This window comes from Camponotus floridanus, unplaced genomic scaffold, assembly GCF_003227725.1.
Source record: "Camponotus floridanus strain SB8 unplaced genomic scaffold, Cflo_v7.5 scaffold104, whole genome shotgun sequence".
NCBI lineage: Eukaryota > Metazoa > Arthropoda > Insecta > Hymenoptera > Formicidae > Camponotus > Camponotus floridanus.
Genome location: NW_020229220.1, coordinates 108,783 through 130,951, shown reverse-complemented (window position 1 = coordinate 130,951; position 22,169 = coordinate 108,783). Strand labels below are relative to the sequence as shown.

Sequence of the window (22,169 nt, the reverse complement as noted above, 5' to 3'; positions counted from 1 at the left end):
GGTGATTCCGGCAGTTTGCAATTTACCGTCAGCTTAGAGAACTTTCGAAAACACGCAATACTTCTTAACTTTGCCGGCCTCGTTCGTTCGTTCATACAGACGTACATTCTTTCCTACAATTTTTCATCGCGCACATCAGCGACGGTGCTATGTATGTGTCTATGTGAAGAGGGTGATAATCAAGATTAACAAGTTCTAAACTCCGTAATTTGTCAGTGTCAGAATATTCGCGCGTGGTTAAGGATTATCGGCAGCCAGCGCTTGCACTTTCAATCGGGGATGCACGCGTGCAAGGTTAGCAGCTTGTTCTGGTTTTCGGAGCAAGGTCGCATCCAGGCAAATTACGGAAAATTATGGCGGGCGAAATGACGGTGCAGCAGCCCGGAAATATCGTCGCTAATTATGACACTCGTCGTAGACCGATTAAACAATTATCGTTTCATTATCGGAAAAGCCATATGCACCGCACTCTTGCTTGTAATATCAATTATGTCGAATAGATTGTCGCTTGAATACATGCATTTTATGCTCCTCGAAAAGCGTAAAAAAGCCTTCCTTGTTTACTAAAAAAAGAAGTACTATTATCTTTTTTCAAATTTGAATGATGTAATAAGATAAATATTCAATAAACATTGCGTCTACTGTTTTAATTAGTAAAGATTAAATTAACGCGACATATTGTGCTGTACTTATTATCATCGTTAATAATCCATAATAATTCATCAGTAACTATAACGTTACTTAAGCCGATCGCATCGTCTTTGATATTCAAAAGATGCGAATTAATCAAATTTACAATCATAATTTTTGCAAATAAACTTTAATTTCTTTTCATTTCGATTTTTTATTTCTCTTAAAAATCCGTTTAATAATAAATACAAAATAAATAATTAATTTTACAGATAGTATCATAAAAGCATTATAATATGATGCATTTTCTATATTCAATTAAGTTCTTAATCATTTTGTTATTTATTTGAAATGTGAGAGAAAAAGAGACATATTTAATTTATTAATATACATCTTAATAACAATTTGTTAATTTAATAAATTTTAATAGAAGAGTTTAGATTGTAATCAATAATTGCAATTAAAAAAAAGATTGTGCAAAAATTTGAGCAACAATTCTCGATATGGGATTAAATTTATCGGAAACATTTTTTACAAATGCAAATATGCTTTTCTGATTGCGAGTGGTTTAAGAATTCTTAGACTTGACTTTCTCAGTAAACTTCTAATTATAAAAGAATCTTGGCACGATAGTTTCGCATCCAGGAGCACTTAACAGATGTTCGCTTGTATGCGCGCGCGGCTTGCGAGAGTCATTCTATAAAACACATAGTAGCAAGTTGAGTTTGTTTGCTTAAGTCTCAGCATTTCACTTGTATCCACCATTTATCACTCATCAAACTCGGTACACATCAGAGAAAAGATAATATAATATCATATCCTAGATATTCCTTGTTAAAACTTGCCAGTAAAGCATCTTAGGCCGTCCATAAGGAAAGACTTATATACTTTCGCAACTTTTCGAAACTGTATTTCTTCCACTTGCTGTATATATGACACCTGCCAGGTCGCGAACAAAGTAGCTAGTAACAATGTGCGATTAACGATGACGGCGAATGTATCATCCTCGTTACTTTAATGCATCCGTCGCTGGCGATCGCTGATGCTCACGCATCGTGACGTATTACGAATAGTTCCGACCCACGTTATCAATCTTACTTTCACGCGCGCCGTAAATAGGGTGAGCATTCTCAATAAAGTGTCTGTCGCGTATGTGATTTTTCTACCAGTTTAGACTTAACCGTTTAATTACATACGTTGTCCGATAAACAAATCAATATCTGTCTAACAACTTTCAATCTTATACATACGTTTTACATTCACGCGAGATAGAAATTCCACTTCGTTGAAATCGGTACGAGACGTTTATCGAACTCTTCGTATTAGCTGCTGAGAGAGAGAATTGATGAGTTAGTCTGTCTTCGTTTGTATCAACGTTAATTTTTTTTTCCATTCGAATGTGCATGCGAATCGTAAACGATCGACCGTGAATATTATCTTACCAGGAGTTAATCCAACACTCTCTCAATACCATCTGCCTCTGCATTACGACCTAATATTTCTCGTTCCAACATGCGACACGGAATGTAAGCGATCGATCGATAGAAGAACGGATGATGTAGTGTGATTCATCTGAAAGTTATGATGGCACTTTATTCCAGGATTTAACTTTTTTGATTTCGACAGATGACCGTTCAATTACGTGCGCGCGAACAGGTGAACTATTACGATACCCTTATTACATCGATCTTTGCTTAAACGTGATATTTCCTGAATCCACAAAATTTGCGTCAATATATAGACGAATACACGTGATCGATCATTAATAATCTTGTAGTGATGACATTATCCTTTGCATTAGTGATGACATTATGTTTTGCATTAGCATATCGCATTGTTACATATCCCTCATTGAATTGTAATTGAATGCGCTTACGACGGACTAAACTGCTCGATAGCGCAAATGATCACAGCTGGTCTTCCGACGTTATTTCGTTATTCAATGTTAGGTGAAGTTGATGATCCGAAGGGATAGTAATCAATCACAGCCAATCTCGCAGCTCCAAGAGAGTTCCGATACCACCGATATCAATAATAACGATGTGTCTTCAACTGGAAACACCATGACATACTGCCGTTTTACAACTTCGGCGAGCAAACTAGGGCACTCACATCCTTGCACGATACAATCCGCGAAGTCACGCGAAAAAGGATGAGAGACACGATAAAATGATAATATTACACAATTTCGCTAACACACATTTCGGAATTCAACATGCACGGAGTCTTACACTCACGCACGTCACAAAGTCCAGTTCGTCTGCAACGCCAGCTTAAGCGTGACAAACATGGTGAGCAAAGCAGTGCAAGCCATCACTGACGGCGACGATGCCATGCTGTGTTGCATAGCGGCGGGATTGTCGCCTTTGAAAACGTGCACCAGGACGCGCGCCGGTTGAGCATTGTTAGCCTGGCAAGTGTAATTGCCCGAATGACGATCCGACGCTTTTGGCACCTCCAGCCAGCTTTCTCGATTTGCGAGATCAGTGCTGACATTGACGCCCTGATCGACGTCATAGTTGATCATACGGAAGTTGTGATACCAGAAGACGTATAACGGCACCTCCGTCGACTTTTTCACCAGACAATGAAGCTGCAACGTGCTGCCGGGCCTCACGAATTTCTCCGCCGGGCCGGCTATCTCCGCTCTGGCTTCTGAAAATGGCCGAACGTGACACGTGAGACGTGAGCCGCTTATAGCCCCGGATAGACGTCGGGGTATTGTTTACTACTACGGGTGTGCAGGAACCGGGAAGAGAGAATAGCTCGTACAGGGAAGCGACAGGATCTCGGGCACGTAGTGCCAGGGTTTCTCAAATGGCTGTGGTAAAGAGATTGGCATAGCGGGCGATTATCTTGAAAAATTCATCGTATTTAGGCATGAATCTTTTTTAAAATGTTATAACAGAAAATGATAACTAATGATATGCAGTTTTTTTTAGAAAAATTGTTTGGATAGAATAATAATTAAATTTTATATTTATACTATATTCCCTTCAAATGTATAATTGGTGAAAAGTGTTCGTTAATAAATATTACAAGCTATGCTTTTTAATAATTCTAATTAATTGTTTTCAAAGTTTATCAAAGAAATGTGAACAATAGTAATTTAATTTATTATCTTACCTTGTTTTTTTAAAAAATTTAGCTATTCTCTTCATTTATTTTGATATTATATTCTATCAGCTTCTTAAAATAGCTGTTTAAATGCGTGCAATAAGTTGACAATTATTAACGATCGAGTATGCTATAATTTATTAATTGTAATTCAATACTCTTCTGATGAGGGAAACCCCAATGATATTTGGTCTACGAGATTTACGTAATAGGCAATTGATGTAATTGCCACAGCAGGATGATTTATCGGAAATGCTGACATGACGTTTTATCCAATAATATTAAAATTATAATGAACATGCATTATAATATATATATGTTTGTAAGCAGCATTTGTATGAAAAAGCATCTGATTATTAACTTTTCATTTGGAATAACAAGTCTGTATGTTGTTACATATTTCCATTAGTCGAATGTCAATTGCATTTATGACACTCAGATATTGAAGAATATTGATTATGATTTCGATATATGATATATACGATATTTTTTTACAACAACAAAGTATTAATTTTTTATTTCAACACTCAAGCTTGAAATACAGGTTGAACAAAAGAATTTATATTTGTTTATATTACATATATTATTAATACAACGTTGAAAATTTAAAATTTTGTAGATCTGAGAAAGCTCTTTTCATTGGATAATATGATTCAACGAAACGTTTTCCATCATGATTAATTACCTAGTAAGAGCGAATCTCTTGAGATAATTAATTTCTCGAACAATTCACTCCCCATTGAGTAAATTGTCTATTAATTAAGTATTCAATTAGACGATGTTCTGGGACAGTATGCTCCACAGAGTGCTTTTTTCTGTAGAATAATTGTCACGTATGATAAATATTACTATTCACGGAAATTCCAATTTATATCGGCAAGAATGACAACTTAATACTCGAGAATGATAATTGCTGCTATTTCTATTCAAGCTACGTAAAATACTAGCGTCAAGAATGTTATTATGAATTCCATAATTCATAACATTAATAGCTTTAATTACTTTATCAGTTGCTATTCAGTGCAACGCGATATTTCCTAGAACAATCACTCTAAAACGATTATTAGTTTGTTAAACAATCAACAATTGATATTCGATATTCATGTATAACCATAGAAAATTAATACATTCTATTGAGAAGCTGTTTATTTTCACTAAACCTAATAAAATGATTTGAATGAAAATGGTATATATTAATGAAAATTGAAAATTGCGTATACATATCCATATATAATACCTTATACTATCACGGATTATCGCCATGTAGTGCTAATCAATCAAGAGTGGAATCAATCATGGAAAGATAATCTTCTTTTAATATCTGTTCTATCATTAATTGTTGTACTCGTACAGAATTTTTAACAACTTTCAACGTGAATTGAAGCCATTTATTCTTTCGTCTGGATGTTTATATTGATTTTGAAATTTATAAATCAATAGTATTGAGCAATATATGACACACAGAATTTTCAAAATATTTAAATCGAACGAATTGGATTGATAAATTCACGATTTGGACGTAACGTTTCAAAGCGATTACGAACATGTGATATTTTGACAGCTGCATATTTTGAAAAAAAAAATTTACGTCTGCTGGTTATCTACTTTCGCGAAGCACATCGTATTAGATGTCAAGCATTTCAATTGATTGATTTCAAAAACACTCGCTCCAATAGTATTTTTATAAATATTATTGACATATTGCAATGTATGTGTTAAACATTTTTATTCATGAGTTATATTATTTGTATATGACAATAGTAAGATAAATATAAAGATGGAAAAAAAGCGTGACTTTTTCGTGAATTTTTTTTATAAGATAAAGATATATAAAAGCGTCTTCTATTTTTTTCTTTTTTGTTGATTAGAGTTGATTTGAGTATCTAGCTATTATAATACACTAAAAAAAGAGGCCAACTATAATTGCATAGTAAAAAAATCATAGTTGAGATTCTATTTTTATAGTTATTACCACTATAATATATTGATTAATAATAATAACTTTACAGTTGGCGTTAAAAATAACTATATTTATGATAATTACAACTATTCTTTTTATTAGTGTAATATCTTATACGTTTCAATGTTTGCGTTTTTAATAAAAATCCATATCTATTACACTCTTTCTGCACAAGTTATTATTTTCTTTTATTTATTGCATTATTTGCATTACAACCTCATAACATTTCTCTTCAACTTGAATAAGAAAGATATACTATGATATGTTCGCAAGCATCATTTATAAGCATTGGTCGAGTTTCTTGACACAGGAAAATTTTGAAGGAGTTTCTGATCCTGACTTTGAGAAATACTGTCGAGATGACTCACGTTTTGCGGTATCTCGCGAGGAGCGAGGGCGAATTTTAAGTCCGCTCACGCCCTGGCGCGTTTCACCCTTTCACTCGACGCGACCTGACACGCCGCGCGTCGACGGCGAGGGAACAAGAGAGGGGAAAGGCATTATAGTGGATCAGATGTGTGAGAGAGAACACTGTAAACACGCCGACCAATATTCGCGTACTCCAGCTAGATACGCTTTTACTGGCCGATCACTGTTACGACCCCGAACGGATAGTCGAGATGTGATTCGAAACGTTTGCGCGCGATCTGAGGGCATCCCCGATCCTGGAGTGAATATACGTCGATTCCTGCGGGAACTGTCGCAGTTTAAAATCGCTAGAGCGTACACCCTTGTCCGATGCTTGTCTGAACAATTTTTTGACAACCTTTACAAAGCGTTTACGCGGGCCACCCCCGCTTTATCGCGATGAGAGGCCCGATGTCATTCTTGTAAAACGCGACGTTTCGATTATGAACTGGGTTCAGGGGAAATTTTCACTTCTTGTTTACAGACTTCTTGCTCTTTTCACGATGAAAAATATTCTAGTTTTTTTTATGCTCGAACAATAGCACAGAATATTTCAACGTAATATATTTTCATCTTGTTTAATATCACTCAATTGTGTGTTTCTATTAAAAAAATATTATTCGGAAAAATATTAAAACAAGATGTTTTTCATTTAGTTCTTTGTTTTCTTTATATGTATGTATAATTTTACAATATTTTTGAAAAATTTTACAATATTTACGAAAAATTTTGAAGATATTTTATAAAATCATTTATTTTGAAAAAAAAGAGTAAAAAGATTTGAAATTTTGTAATATTTATTTTATTTTTATAGGGGGTCTTATAGAAAACAAACAGATTAAATGTTTTTTAAATCAGATCACTTTATATTAAACAGCAATCCATATATTACACTCTCGTGTGAAATAACCGAATAAATTTATACATTTCTATCTCTCTTTTTATCGTTTTTGGATATTTTTGTAGCATTTTTTATGTAATCAAAACAAATTCTCAACGCGGATCGTTAATGCAAACGAAACGTTGCTATTCCGTCGCATATAAGTATAATAAAACTGACATAAATATCGCACGACGTGGCATAAACTATATCACGTGAGAAATAACACCGACCCACTGAGGATTAATAATTCAAAGTCTCTCGCGGACGTGGAAAAGAAGCGTTGAGCCATTTATAACGGCGATGCTGATAGCCGAGTATCATTCGCGACTTATCAGACGTGTTGCATGTTATCCGTATAGTAATTAAATGGGAAACTAAGAGGGCCGTGTAAATTAGAAATTCGAGATGTTACGTACAGGGAATTGGGCGGCTTATATAAAGTGCTATGGAATATTATATCGCGTGCACATCGGTTATTGGAAGCTTAAGGACGATGTACTGGTATCGGGTGATCAAAGTCGTAGTGGTTTTGCCAAGAGATACAGAAAGAGTGAGAGAGAGAGAGAGAGAGGGAGAAAGAGAGAAGAGCCCGGAATAATCTTCTAAGAACAAAATATGTTCAGAGTTAGAACAAATGGACGAAGGAGTGCGCATCTTGCTCGGCAATTGTATTTTAATGAGAGCTCATTAAGGCCGAGTTTAAAACTATCTTCATTTCAAAGACAATATCACGATCATATTGATTCGAAAGTTATACTCCGGATTCCTTCCGATTCACTGCCTTCATTAAATTCACCTTTCCTTCTGAGTTCTTATTCTTAGTATTTTCAATTAGATCTTTTTCATCCACTTGCGCGCTGCGTTTCGACAGGTTTATTTCAATTTTCTTTATAAGGATGTATGCATCCTCGAAAATTAACATTTGATTAGACTTGCGAGTATTATATTTGTATAATTACAATAAATAAATAAGATGGTTATTTTTAATAATTATAAAGATAACCAGATATTATATCGTTATAAAATTATTCTATTTTATGAAATAACGGAAGTAGCTTATTCACGTCACATTACTTGAAATTAAATTAATAATCAATTCGATGAGAATAAAATAGAAATCTAAATAAAAATATTAATTTACGAAAGTTAGTGGAAGTAGAAGTCTTATTATAAATGTACTTTATATACAATAAACTTTTAATTATTTCTGTTTTTTATATTTTTGATTTTATATCCAATTTAATCAGAATTTCTAAAATAGAAATTTAAATAAAAAACATAAAGAAAGCTGGAATAATTAGTTTTAAAACTAAATAAAAGAATTTATTATTTAAATTGTAAGATTGTGTCTAAATTTCTTTAGAACTCAAAGAATGAAAGCAAAAGTTCATGCTTTTATCAGTGCTTTCTGCTGAGCACTTTTATATTTGATAGCAGATAATTCCATTTATCAGGTTCCATCTTCTCCGAAGCTTTGATGCGATCGAAAGGTCAACAACGGGGAAAATACCCTAAATTCTGCAGACGAGAGCACTTACGGGGAAAAATATAAATATTAAAGACACGTAAGAAAAGACTTTAGTTACGTATAGCGTGCCAAGATGCTCCAAGCAAAAACATGAACCGACATCTCGAGAAAATTACGCGGTGCTGCATACATAAAATATATACTGTCAGGAATTAGAGTATGCATTATAAATAACTTGGCATTATAAATTAACTCTGGTATAAATAAGAAAACGTAATCAGAGCACAAATGCGATTCATCTTACAATAAATCATCGAAAACAAATCGATCCTCGAAGGACGTTGCTTAAGTATTACACATATATGAAATATTATATATAAATATGCATATGAAATGTATGTATACATACATACATCAACACAGCTTGTTATGTCCTATATTACAAAAATTTTATATTATCACACATACATACACCTTATTTATTTATAAATCATTTTATTAATAATTAGATTTTAAATCAATTCGATCGATTAATTAAAAAAATTAAATAATGTTCATGAAGATAGAATATTTTTGATATTGTTATATGTGAATTCAATCAAGTTATACATATTTGCATATCGTCTTTTTTTTACTTAAAATATTCATGTTATACATTCATATCGAAGTAGGATCAGTCCAATCAATATAGAGCTTGATCTGTCGCGTTCAATTCCTTAAATTGTTTTCACTCTCGTCTTTTGAGATGTCAAGGCTAGAAGAAGCGCGTGCGGGCAAAAAGATGTATTGAAAGCATTTCAGACGATGGTATATAAATATGAAAGAAGTAGTGACTCACATATATGTGAATGTAATTCGGCAAAAAATAGCGGGGAACAAAGATAAAAGCTCAAGAAAATGATATAGATAAAATTATAGTATTTACCAGATTCCAAAATATTCTGTATAAAAAAATATCAAGAAAAAGAATATTTGTATTATATAGACATACAAAAGCTGTGAAAAATGATATTAATTATAAGCTATAAAAATACATACCAGATATTCCTGAAAAATAATATAATCACCTATGTGTAATTTTTGCATCGCAAAAGAAAATATGAAAAGTATATATATATGTATATAATTTTTAAAAGTTTTATAAAGTTCTTTCTAAAAAAGAAAAAATTAAAGTGATATATATTTCCTAAAGATATTATTATCGTGATAAAAATACACTACATTATTTGATAGAAAATTTTTTTGCTCAAAGTAACATCTCAGACAGGATATTATCCTATAACAGAAATTTCGTCCAAGTAGATAAATCATCTTTTGCTGTTTAGTTGTCCTTGTGCTTATTTTGTCTTTGTACATGTATAAAGATTATTATTAAATTTATAAAATATTGTTTGTTCTAGATACATAATATCTGTCAGTATGAAACGCGTTGATAATAATTTATACGGAAGATGCGTTGTTAGAATATGACAAAAGAAATATATATATATATAAAAGAATTTATAGATATAAATATATATTTCTATTTTATTTCTCTTTCAAAAATCCTCTCTCTTAATCTAAATTATTTTCTATTTGTTCCACAATATACAAAATATAAAAATATAAATAACATAAAAATCAATTCTCGATAATATATGTATGTGTATATATCTCAGTACATATTTTTTATATATTTTCTACATAATATAAGTATTTGCGATAGCTTAATCAGTATCATATGTATTTTCAAATATATATTATAAAAAATCAGAAATAATTTGTCTAATTGTCAACAATCGCCATCAATCATAACTCAATCTATATACTAGTAGTACTCTATTTGAAAGTTATTGCTTGGAAGAAATCCATAAAATCATGTGCAAGAGTGCAATCGAGAGTGCTAAAGTTCAAAAGGTTGAGTAAATGGTCGAGGCTCAACAGCGCGTGTTGCGAGGGCATAAATATCAAAAGCATCCTTAGGAAAAGAGTGGTGAAACCGCGTGGAGCACGGACGTCGAAAAAAGGGCACCGAAATCCCGAGGAAATTAGATAGCCTCGCGCATAAGAGATGCCGCGCCGGAAAAAGCCGAATCTAAATGCAAATATGCGGCTGACTGGCGCGCGTGCATCGAGAGCTGGGCGTAGCGTCGAGAGTATTTTGTGAAATTCCCGCGACACAACAACGGGAAAGTATTTTCGCGCTATCGATCTCCCCTCTTTACTGTCACTTAATAAAATCTAAATAAAAATGTCTGTCGCCAGATAACTGTCCGCATGGTGACTTATTCAGAAGGGTAAAGCCGAGCATAAACACTTAAAAATCATGCTTTCCTGTTTTTTCACCCATCTCCAGATCAAGGATAAAAGTAGACAAGTTACGCGAGAAATATCTAGAGAATGTCGCAGAAGCGCACAAATTGTTGAGACAGTTAGATAGGCATTACAGCGATGGGAAAAAGCGCTATAGACACGTTCTTATCAGCATACGGACAAAAGCATTGCAGCATTCTTTGCGCACGATGCTCTTCACGACCTCCTTTTCATAGGAAAACTAAGATATACGTTATGTACATGCGACCACCTACGGGAAAGTTTGCGCGTTTTTCTCATACGTTTGCACACGAATTGTGCGTTCGTCGCGTTGCATATATACATGTATTTATTCTGTATAGTAAAGTGTGTGTGAGTTGAATATAATACATAAGGAGAAGCGATGAAAGATGTGAAGGAAAACGCCAAGATGTACTGTCGAGTTTTTTTTGCTGGAAAAAGTAATTTATCATTATTCGACTTTATCATTATACATACACATACAAGTTTCCTCGTTTGATAAATATCTGAAATGTTAAGAATTCTAAAGGAAAATATTGTAATATAATTTATGAATTAAAAATATTATTATTGTAAAAATTATTGTACTTTATCAATAAAATATAATTTTTTCTTTTAAATATAATCCATTCATCGCTATCTTCTATAAGCTTTCATTATTTAAAAATATGTAAACTGAAATAAGATAATAGAGAAGCATAGCTATTTTTTATGATATGCAAATTTGTTATAAATTTATATTATATAATATATATATATATATATATATATATATTCATTCACATTTATAATAATAATATAAATTATAATCAAACTTAAGCTATGCATAACCTTAAGCTATATAGAGACAAAATATTAAATAAAAGTAAATAAAATTTTATAAATACAATATATTGTATATACACATATATACATAGAAGATAGAATATGATAAGCAAGTATTATATAATAATAAATTATTCATGATTGTAATAAAAAATTATAATTGACAAGAGTGTATAATTGCTGATTAATTTTGTAATAAAGTCTGGCGCTTACCAACGACGTCAAGCAGGAGAAATATACTCGTCGGTGGATGAGTGGACACTTGGCACTCATATAGTCCGGCATCCCTCGGTTGGACGTATTTTATTTGAAGAGTCCAATCCTCGCTGTGGTGGAAATGAATTGCCTGAAACCGCTCGTCGTTGGCGTACGTCGTTAGTCCTACAGTTAGTAATTCCTGTACGTTTTTTCGCTTGATCCATGACACCTGCGAGTCACAGAAAAAAAATTTCTTAGTAAAGATAATCCGGTACTCATGAACAGTATTCCGGTCCAAAAAAATAGAAAAAACTTTTTTTTTAACAACAGATTTTATTTTCTGTCTGTGTCTTGTGATTCTTTGATAGTTAGACAAAATATTTTATTTTCCTTACTAGAAAAATTAATATACATTAATTGTGTAATAACTTTTGTCTCTGTAAAATCAATATTCATTTAATCTTATATCAATTACATCATATAACAAATATAATTGCGTCATAACTGCAAATATAAAAAAATTATTAAATTCAAAGTTAAATTACGAGATAAAATATTTCCATAATTTCAAAATTGAAAAGTGAAAAATAAATTAAAAAATTCTAAAATCATATATGTATGTAAAAATTATTTAATTCGTATATATGCATAGATGAAAAAATTGCTGGAAAATTCTCTCGATTTTACGCAACGAGAATAGAACAGAGAGAGTTTACATATATGTTATAACAAAATTATATTATTTATATATAAATTATATTATTTATATATAAATATGAATAATATAATATAAAATACATAAATATAGTAAAAATAATATAATATGTATGAAAATATGTATAAAAATATGCCTCACAATAATTTTTTATATTATTTTTAATTATTTTGTGCGAATAACTAAAATGAATTTTAAGTTCACTGTATTCAGTTTTTATAACAAGAAATTATCTTTTGTTATAGTTTTTATTTGATATAATAAGTGAGAATACAGATTGCTAATGTAGCTGTCACAATTGTTAGCCATACCGTTGGACTACTGTCCGTATATAATGAACAGTAATCACTGTCCGTTTATAACGGTTAGTAACTACTGTCCGACATGGCGATCCGCAACTACTGATACGTCCGTAGAACACAAACAGTAACTACAGCGCGTAACTACTGTTCTACAATATTATATGTTTGTTATTACATTAATGACTCGTGCCTTATTTCTGCATACGTAGGTTATACTATGTAAAGATTAGTTATATAAACAAAGATGTATATGAAGTATCTCATACGTAATCGAAATATATCGCTTTTAGCATGATTTAGTAAATTTGTATCCTGAATAAATACATGAATTTATAAAGACGGTAAATAATAAAATAAAACATAAATTGCTATATTTTTTTTCTTTTAGATTGTCTCGACACCAAATAATATTTCAGTATACTTTAGCAGCAATCTACACGTTATGATAATTCAAAATGCACATATATAATTTAGAAACAAAAACTTTACTTTTTTTCTGCATAAATTGCAAAAAAAAATTACAAATAAAATTTCTTATATTTTTACAGAAATACAGTTTACGTATACAACTGTTTTTAGAAAAACATAAGTTATGAGTTCTCTTTTAACCTCGTATAAGGTTGGCTTTTATATTGTAATATCCCATTTGCAATTTTAATGACTTTAGCGCAAAAAATTTATATTATTGTATATACGTTTTATACATTTTTATGGTTTTCATTTCTGTTTAAAAAACTGCTACAACTTATATCCTCTTATGCATTTTCTCATGTACGTATTAAATTTTATTAGAATAACTTCTCTCTACAAAATCAATAACAGTCTTCTTTACATTTTAAAGCATATTTGCATCAATTATTTCATTGCCGTAAAACTCGCATCTCCGCTGATAGTCATTTTAATGCGTGATATCGGCTTAAAAGCTTAAACAATGAATATTCCCATTAGCTTGGCTCCCTCATCACTATAGTTAATTATGAACATCTCGCGCGCGAGAGATGGAGAGAGGTGCGTGTTACCTATACCAAATTAGGCGTTATAAAGTTCATGACGTCAATACCAACAACCATTATCACGCACCGGATACTCATAACTTATAATTGATAAAAACTTGCAACAATCAATAACTGCGATATATGTATATATATATATATATATATATATATATATATACATATACACATACATGTACACATATATACACACGTATATACGACGGTCAGTAACTACAGCACGTCAATAACGCTCGGTAACTATCGTACGTATTTCCACCTCACTTGGACTATCTGAAAGCCACCAAGAAGCGCCGTCAGCCAGAATAATCCGACGACTGTGCCGTGAGATGATTGTAGGGCTCGTGACCGGAATTGATCGTGAACTCCAAAGACGTTCAGATCCCTCTTGATAACCACATATTTTTTACCCCTTTGTCACGCTACCATTTCTTGCGATAAAGAGAAATATACGTGTTGAGTAAGAAGTATCGTGATGCATAAAACATTAGTTATTTATAAACCGAAAAGTGTTTATATTAGAAGCATCATCAGCGGTATCATCTACATTGATTTTATAAATATTATAATGTATCTTTATGTATTTTTTTTTATTCGTGAATATATATATGTGACAATAATATAAAAATTAAAGCTCGAACATCGTTTTACCGAATATTCTTCTATGTATTACTGTTCTCGTCTTAGAATTAGTTTGGTATGTATTACTGTTCCCGCTTCTGTTCGCACAGCATAAACTGGTGATATTTGTTCGTAGAAGAATATATCGTAGAGAAATTTTCTACGAAGTTGATCAGAAGATATATCTCAGCAAGAAAATATTTTGCTACAACTTGGCCAGTTCCATCCATTTTCGCATTTCGTCGAACGAGAAATTTAAAGTATGTAAATCTAAATTAGTCGTTTACTGGACAGAATAGTTAACTTTATATTGTGTCAAATTAAAAAAAAATTTAAATAACTTATTTCAATGTAATTTAAGCTGAGAAAACTATATCAAACGCAACCGAGTGCTAGAATGTAAATAAAGACAATTTCATCAAAATCGGCTACTGTAAACACTAAAAAGTTTTATAGCAAACTTGTTTCTATTGAATTGAACCGCCTCTGTACATCTAATATGTAGACAATGTCTGCAAACATAGAGTGTTTTACAAACAGTAGAACGAAATATTCGTAATGTATTCATATACGTGTACATACTAGAAGAAATACCAAGAAATTTACATAAGAAATAAAGAGAAAAATTTTTCTAGAAAAATTCACAGTGCAAAATATAGAAAAATAAAAAGAACAGACTACACATAGAAAACCAAATGTAATTAACTTTTTTATTTTAGTTGACGGCATCTCTCTCGATTTCTGCGAATTTTTATTTTTTATCATTGCTATTATTATTTTTTATTATTATAAATTAATTATATTTAATTATACTTAATTATTTATAGTTAGGTAATTAAAAAGATATATTTATGAATATTATTAATTAAAAAGATATATGTATAAAGCATGTATGTTTCCTAATTTTCAAATTTAAAATTAAATGAACACTTAATTTTGAGATTTATATGTTTCCTTAAAAAAAATGTCTTATCTAAAATTTGGATATTTAAGGTTAAATGTATATAAATGTGAATCTAGTTCTGAACCTCACTTGCTTTCCACCAACTCAGATAATTCTTACTTGTGACATCATAACTCAGTTAAATGCACTTTCTTTTCGATGTTGACAAATGAAATTCAACTAATTTTTGAGATTTAATTATTTTTTACTCATAACTGCAAATAACTGGTTTCACCGTAGTAATTCGTTATTTGTATATTGCCATCAAACCAGAATCTTATATTTTCTTTATAACGAAAAAATATCTTATGTATCATCTGAATAGCCAATATCATTAACCTGTAATTTTAATGAAACTATATTTTCTCTAATAGTGTAACACAAAAAGCGTCTATTAATATATCATAGTAGATATTGTTGCAAACTTTATCGTATATTTTAACTTTTCCCTATAAAATGATTTAAAATAATCTCCCCGCTCTTTCAAGAAAACACATAATCGATAGCGAAATATTACAGAAAACTCTCAATTTAGTCCGAAGTAGAACATTGGATCCGAGAAATATAAGTATTAAAAGTACTTGAAAAAGAAGTTCATACGTATGTACTATTCCCCAACTGGACACAATATAAAGTACTCTCTGAAATCTCGAAAAAATTAAACGACAATGGGAGAAAAGAGGTTCTTATTCTTTATATCTATTATCATGTTGTTTGAAATAAGCAGATTCGGAAAAGTACGAAACACTAAGAGATATTTCTGTTATAGGAAATAATGGCGGGAAATAAGCATAACAATCGATATCCGTTTTCGCGTTTTCTCAAACAATCTACGATGCCTAAAAACGGTCAGTATATGCCATCATAAGAAAAGCTATCGGCAAGGATTATCCGGTGAATGCGCGATCCTCTTCGAACGATGGTACCGCTTCTAGACAGAATTGACCAGCAAAATCGGAAAGAAAGAGGTCTGCTCGCGACGATAGGATCTCTTCGTCCATATATGCCTTTATATTCTCCGTAAAGTTCTAAGCACCTGCTAAAGCGAGATTGAGGAGCTTTTTCTCGCGGAAAATTGAATTCCATCGATCGGGCATACGCCGCGCCATCGTCCGGTTCTAACGACATCACTTTAATCGAAACGCTTCAATCAATCTTGTGCAATCGTGATTCTATTAATGTAATTATTGTAGATTTTATTATGACAAATTTGCTTATTTTTAAACATGAAACATTTCTGCTTCGCTTCTTCCATAGAAACAATTATTAACTAATATTTGAATGAAAATAATGGGAAAGATATATTCAATTATTTTTGTTAAGGAAACAATTTCCTATTTATTTCATTGAAATAACGTCGATATTTAATGATTTGATAAAAATGTATAGAGATAGAGATAACATAAGAGACAATCAACAGCAATAGCTGTCCCTACAGCTAAGCAGAATATTTCGATGTTAATAATTATTTTCTAAATTATTATATCTATTATATTAGATTTTTTATCTATTATATTAGATTAATAATAAAGAAATTTGTCATATTGATAATATCAGTGCATAGTTGAAATAAATTAAGTGTAATCGCATTTGTCGTCATGTCACAATTGAAAAATATGTTCACCGTACTGCAAGTCGAACGTAAAATATCGTTGCCGCCACATACACTATTTCGCATGGTTTATTCGGTCAGATTGTCCCGGGAATTTATTCATTCGCAGGGCCAACCATATTTCATCAAGAATAAGAGTACTCGACTTCCTTATCTTTATCGAAATATTTCATAACAAACATACAGGTAGCAATTTATTTAAACATGTCTCCATATCTTAGAATTACAATTTTCTTTTAAAAGGCACGCATTTAAAGGAGACGACAAATTGAGACATATTACTCTATTCATTTTTAACGAAGATATTGTTTTATTTTTATTTCAACAATTTTAGACTTAAAAATATTATTTTATATTTTCTAGTAAGAAAAATATTTCTTCTTTGAAATTAAAATAGTAACAATTTCGTTTTACAAATAAAACGCAAAATATACTGTCAGAGAATATTTTTTTAACGTGTATTTCTATTGATTATATATAATATATAAACTCTCTCTCTCTCTTTCTCTTTAAGAAATGTACACAGAAATATATGTATTTGGAATACGATCAGAAATACGTAAACTTGAGAATGCTCTAACGAGAAAATTAATTTATTCCTTATGAATTTTAAATTCCGTTCTAGGTACAAGAAATTCTTACTGCATATGCTAGTAAACTCAAACGGATAGTCATTGTGTTAAATGATATGGATTCAGGGACCGCTTATTTAATGATTGCGAAATTGTCGGAAGACGCCTGTGAGATATATTAATGTAAATGACAGAAATTGTTATTGTCGGCATGACATGGCCCTGTCGTTTCATATGACATGATGGCGAATAACACTATTGTTGTACATTGCCCTATTCAATTCGAGAAGCGTTAGATATCGGTCACTAACTCGCTTAGATTACTAATTGGACTTGGCTCTTTTGGGCCGATGCCAACCTATTGTGTAGTTATACTTTAGCAACATTGAATCGATAGAAACATGTGAGAATACGTCATACAACATTTGATGCAAATATATCTACACAATATAACAGTTAAACATCTGCTTTTTAATAGAAATATTTGATATATCTTAATTTTTGTATTTAAATTTTTTTGTAATTTGACAGATTATATACTTTAAAAAAGTATATCGTTGTGAAAGCCTATACTTCTATTTCCAATATAACGATATATAATAACAAACTTAAACTCAAATTATTGATAGTTATTCCGATAATTATTCAATAATGTAAATTGCTAAGAAAAATTTATCGAAAAAACATCTCTCATTACGCTCGATAAATTAAATAGCTCCTTTTGAGTAAAGCCGTACTTTTTTCTATCGCTACCGAAAGAAAGGTATTCGAGTTATTTAACGAAAGTCCGAGATTCAGTAATAAACTTCAGCACAGCGAGCGTCTTATCGTCGAAAATGAATCTCTTGTCCTGGTTTTACAAACAACTTTAGATGCAAGCTTTCCAATCATTTCGTGCAGCAATTAATGGACTATACCGAGTTTTGATGAAGTCTAAATAAAATTTTCCGTTAAACATGAAGTTTTAAGCGTACTGAAACTATATACATATATATTATATTATATTTTATATTGTATATATATATATATATATATATATATATATATAATAAATAACTTATTTTATTATATAATATTATATTATAAATATAATAATATATATTATAATTATAATATTATATTATAAATAACTTATTTAAAATATACTCAATTATTTTAAGCTTATTTTTTATTTTTCGTTTTTTCTGATTTATTTATCTTTTTTATTCCATGTAGTACATGCATTTTTATTTTTTTCTCCTTTCTCTCTTATATACATATTTCTATTCTTCTTTTCTCCAACCTCCTTTCCGCTATCGCTTTACGGTTTCTTGCATTTGTATGTTACGTATTATATGATATATTCAGTTCCTTTTTTTATATATATGACTCGTTTAATCTTGCCAACACTTTTTGTATATACATTTTGTATGTATATATTTATATATAATTCTTTCACAGAATGTAACAAGATTTTTATATTCATAGATATATGTATATGTATAGCGTAAAACAAATATTATTTGTAAATCTAATTTAGATTATATATTAGACTTTTTTGTTATCAATTTCTAAATTTAATCATTTTATAAGATTTTTGATATTATACAATTTTCTCGTATCTGTTTTTTCAGATTTTATTATTTTATTTTAAACTTTAATACATTTTCGTATGTCATATATTATTACAACATGAAAAATATCGCTAAAATTTATTCCTGTAAAATATGCATGTGGACTAAAAACTTATATTCACAAAAATATTGATATTATGTTTTATGTTAGCATTCGTTGATTTACAAATATAAAGAGAAATTTTGAACTTTGTAGTCAAACTAAAACGTAATATATCAGTTTTCAACATAGACATATAAAATATAGCAAATTATATTGATAGTAAAATTCTGTAAAATTGTCACTATTTATTTTGCTTTCATGATTCGTGAACTGAAATAAAATATGCAAATATCTCGATGATACTCGATACAGTTTTCGAAACGATCGCAATAAACTGCGAAATCCGGAAGAAGAAAGGCATTTTTTCTGGTGATAAGATCATATATATTCTCCCTGCTCTTTTTCCTATCCGCCTTATTTTCTAAACTGCCTCTTTTCAATCTTTCTTCATCCTAACATCACCAGCGTCACGACGCGACGCTAAAATTGGCATTGCCTGAACGATTTCGCGCAATTTCCGAGATGAGGCTTTGAATGTTTACTCACTGTCTGCAGATATTTTCTTCGCGAAGTCTTTTATGGACGAAGCTGAGAGAAGACGATGTGCGCCGTTTAAAAGCCGGCGAGAAGAATTGCAGAAAAGAGAACGATTGCACAACTTGCGAACAGAATTGGCTGTATTGCCGGGAAAACAGAGTATGGGGTAGATGCAGACTGGGGGCAGGGGATGAGTCCGATAAATGGAGAGAATGGCCGTCGGCGAATTCTTGCGTGCTTTCTCAACTCCATCGTCGAGACTGCGGCAACGCTTCCGGGGGAGAAACGCAGTACTCTGTGCTGATTAGGAAAATCAACGCCATGCCATTGAAACGTAGGTAATAATGCGTATAGTGCATTGCGCGTAATAGAGGATTCATTAAGCGACAAATTCAATTTTCGGCTAATTATGGATGAGAGCGGGGTATTTCCGCGAGGCTCAATGATAGGGGGAAGCTAACGCATCTAGCGCGGAAATTTAAAGCAGCTTACAGCAAATCCGGCAACGACAACGCCATGAATCGATGATGTAGTAAGTAATCGAGACGTGCTTAACGCGTCAATCGTGAAGCACGTTTCGTGGGAAGCGTATCGAATGCGAGAACGTGCACGCTTTATGGCATATTCGCGAAAAGGGTATTACATAGCCACCGGCTGCAATTTTATTCGTGGTTGAAGGAAGAATTATTGATAGCGCCTTCAGAGCTTATTACATCGTGCTTTCAATCTTTCTCTTTTCCTTACTTTAAAGAATTTTATGGAATATTTTACGAAAACAGATTTTTTTTGCGTACAAAAGACGCTGATAATCGTATTGATTTAAGAATGCTTCGGATAATTGAGTTGAATAAAGAAGAAAAAAAACTTTATCCTTATGAGAAAACATAATTATGACATAATTATAGAATGTATTATTATTATAATAAAAATTAAATATTTTTTTAAAAATTCTCGGAAACGAAAAGAATAATTAAGTCAATTTTTCGAGCATCTCGATTTAAAATGCGACTTAAATAGACAAATAAAAACTCAATCTACGATAAAGACCATTCGTATCTCTTAATTACGAAAATTCAGTTAATTGATACATTACGGATAATTAAGATAATTGATATTCTACTGAGAGGAATAAAATGTCCTATTTTATAAATAAGATTTCAAAGCGGCATTTGAAACTTCATTCTCTTCTTCGAATAAATTGCGTGTGTATGTTGAACATTACCTTATCAAAATCCTATTCCTTTTACGTTATCTAAAAAATATTTGAACTTTCTACAAGTAATTAGAATTCCGTTTTGTTTTAGTGTTGTTATAAAGTTTTTGATTAAAAGCACATTCTCCCATTCCGTAAATATTTTATCTATAAGTAGCGCTTGGCACGTTAATGTCTTCTGGACAGCAGGATAATACGTTGCACAGGAGAATTCCGTTCGGTACGAGCTCCTACGGATCATTAAGCTGCTTTAGCGAAGTGATAAATACTCCTTGCACTTTACAGCTTCCAGATACAATCTCTCTCTTCCTCGGTCTCTCCCTTCTCCCGTAAACCTATCGGACGAGCACGGTAAAACAAATATCATGTCATCCGTCGCGGTACATATTTCCCCGTTATAGGACAAGCAGATATTTATTTATCCGAAGGAAGGAATTCTCTTTCTCACAGGGGAGATAAATATAAGAAAAGATACAGAGTAGGTTGTAGCAACGATGCGAAGGGGTTGAAATAACCACGCCCATATTCTAATCGATTTTATCGTCCACTTGATTAATGAACGCATCTTTAATGGAATCGAAAATAATTGTGTATGATGAAAATACACGAAGCGGAAATTAACAGCCCAATCGGCTCTTTTGTTGTGTAATTTTTCTTCGATACTGATTCTTTGAAACGAGGAAGATGATGCTTTTGACGGCATATGCGATGTACGTTAAAAAATGATGGGAGACTGAAAAGTTACGGGAAATAAAATGAATTAACTGTATCGGTCATGAGAGAAATCCGAGGATGCATAGCACAATCACCAATTGAAATCGATCTGTGTACATGGTTGTACAACCGCGCGCTGGCTAACAAAGTCTGTTCCAGTATATATACAAGAATGCGGCTATTTTCTCCTTTTGTTCCCAAAGTATTGTGATAAACACACATTTATTGCTTGCGGAAACGATGGAATGTGTGCGTACTCAGTATACGCTGTTAACAATAATGGCAAATATTCGCTCCTTTTTAAATTCAATCTTAAATTTGATTGTATTCCGATTAATTAAATTATGAGATAGCAGTCACATATTCTGTTTTAAAAAGGTCGGGTATCATTTTAATTATTTTATTTCCAATTATTTCCACAATTTACCTTATCATGTGTAAAATAATTTATTCAGAAAGGTTAGTTCAT

The 22,169-nt window shown here is 31.5% G+C and overlaps 1 protein-coding gene across 1 annotated transcript in view; it reads right to left on the bottom strand.

Moving 5' to 3' along the window:
• Positions 1 to 1,133: 1,133 nt before the first annotated feature.
• LOC105258812 overlaps positions 1,134 to 22,169 on the bottom strand; it is an 87,006-nt gene continuing 65,970 nt past the window's right edge. The window contains exons 4-5 of the mRNA XM_011270323.2: positions 11,818 to 12,031; positions 1,134 to 3,285 (exon numbers count right to left, since the gene is read on the bottom strand). Of these exons, the coding sequence (XP_011268625.1) occupies positions 2,873 to 3,285; positions 11,818 to 12,031 (627 nt within the window). The 3' untranslated portion in view covers positions 1,134 to 2,872. The remainder of the gene's footprint in view (positions 3,286 to 11,817; positions 12,032 to 22,169) is intronic.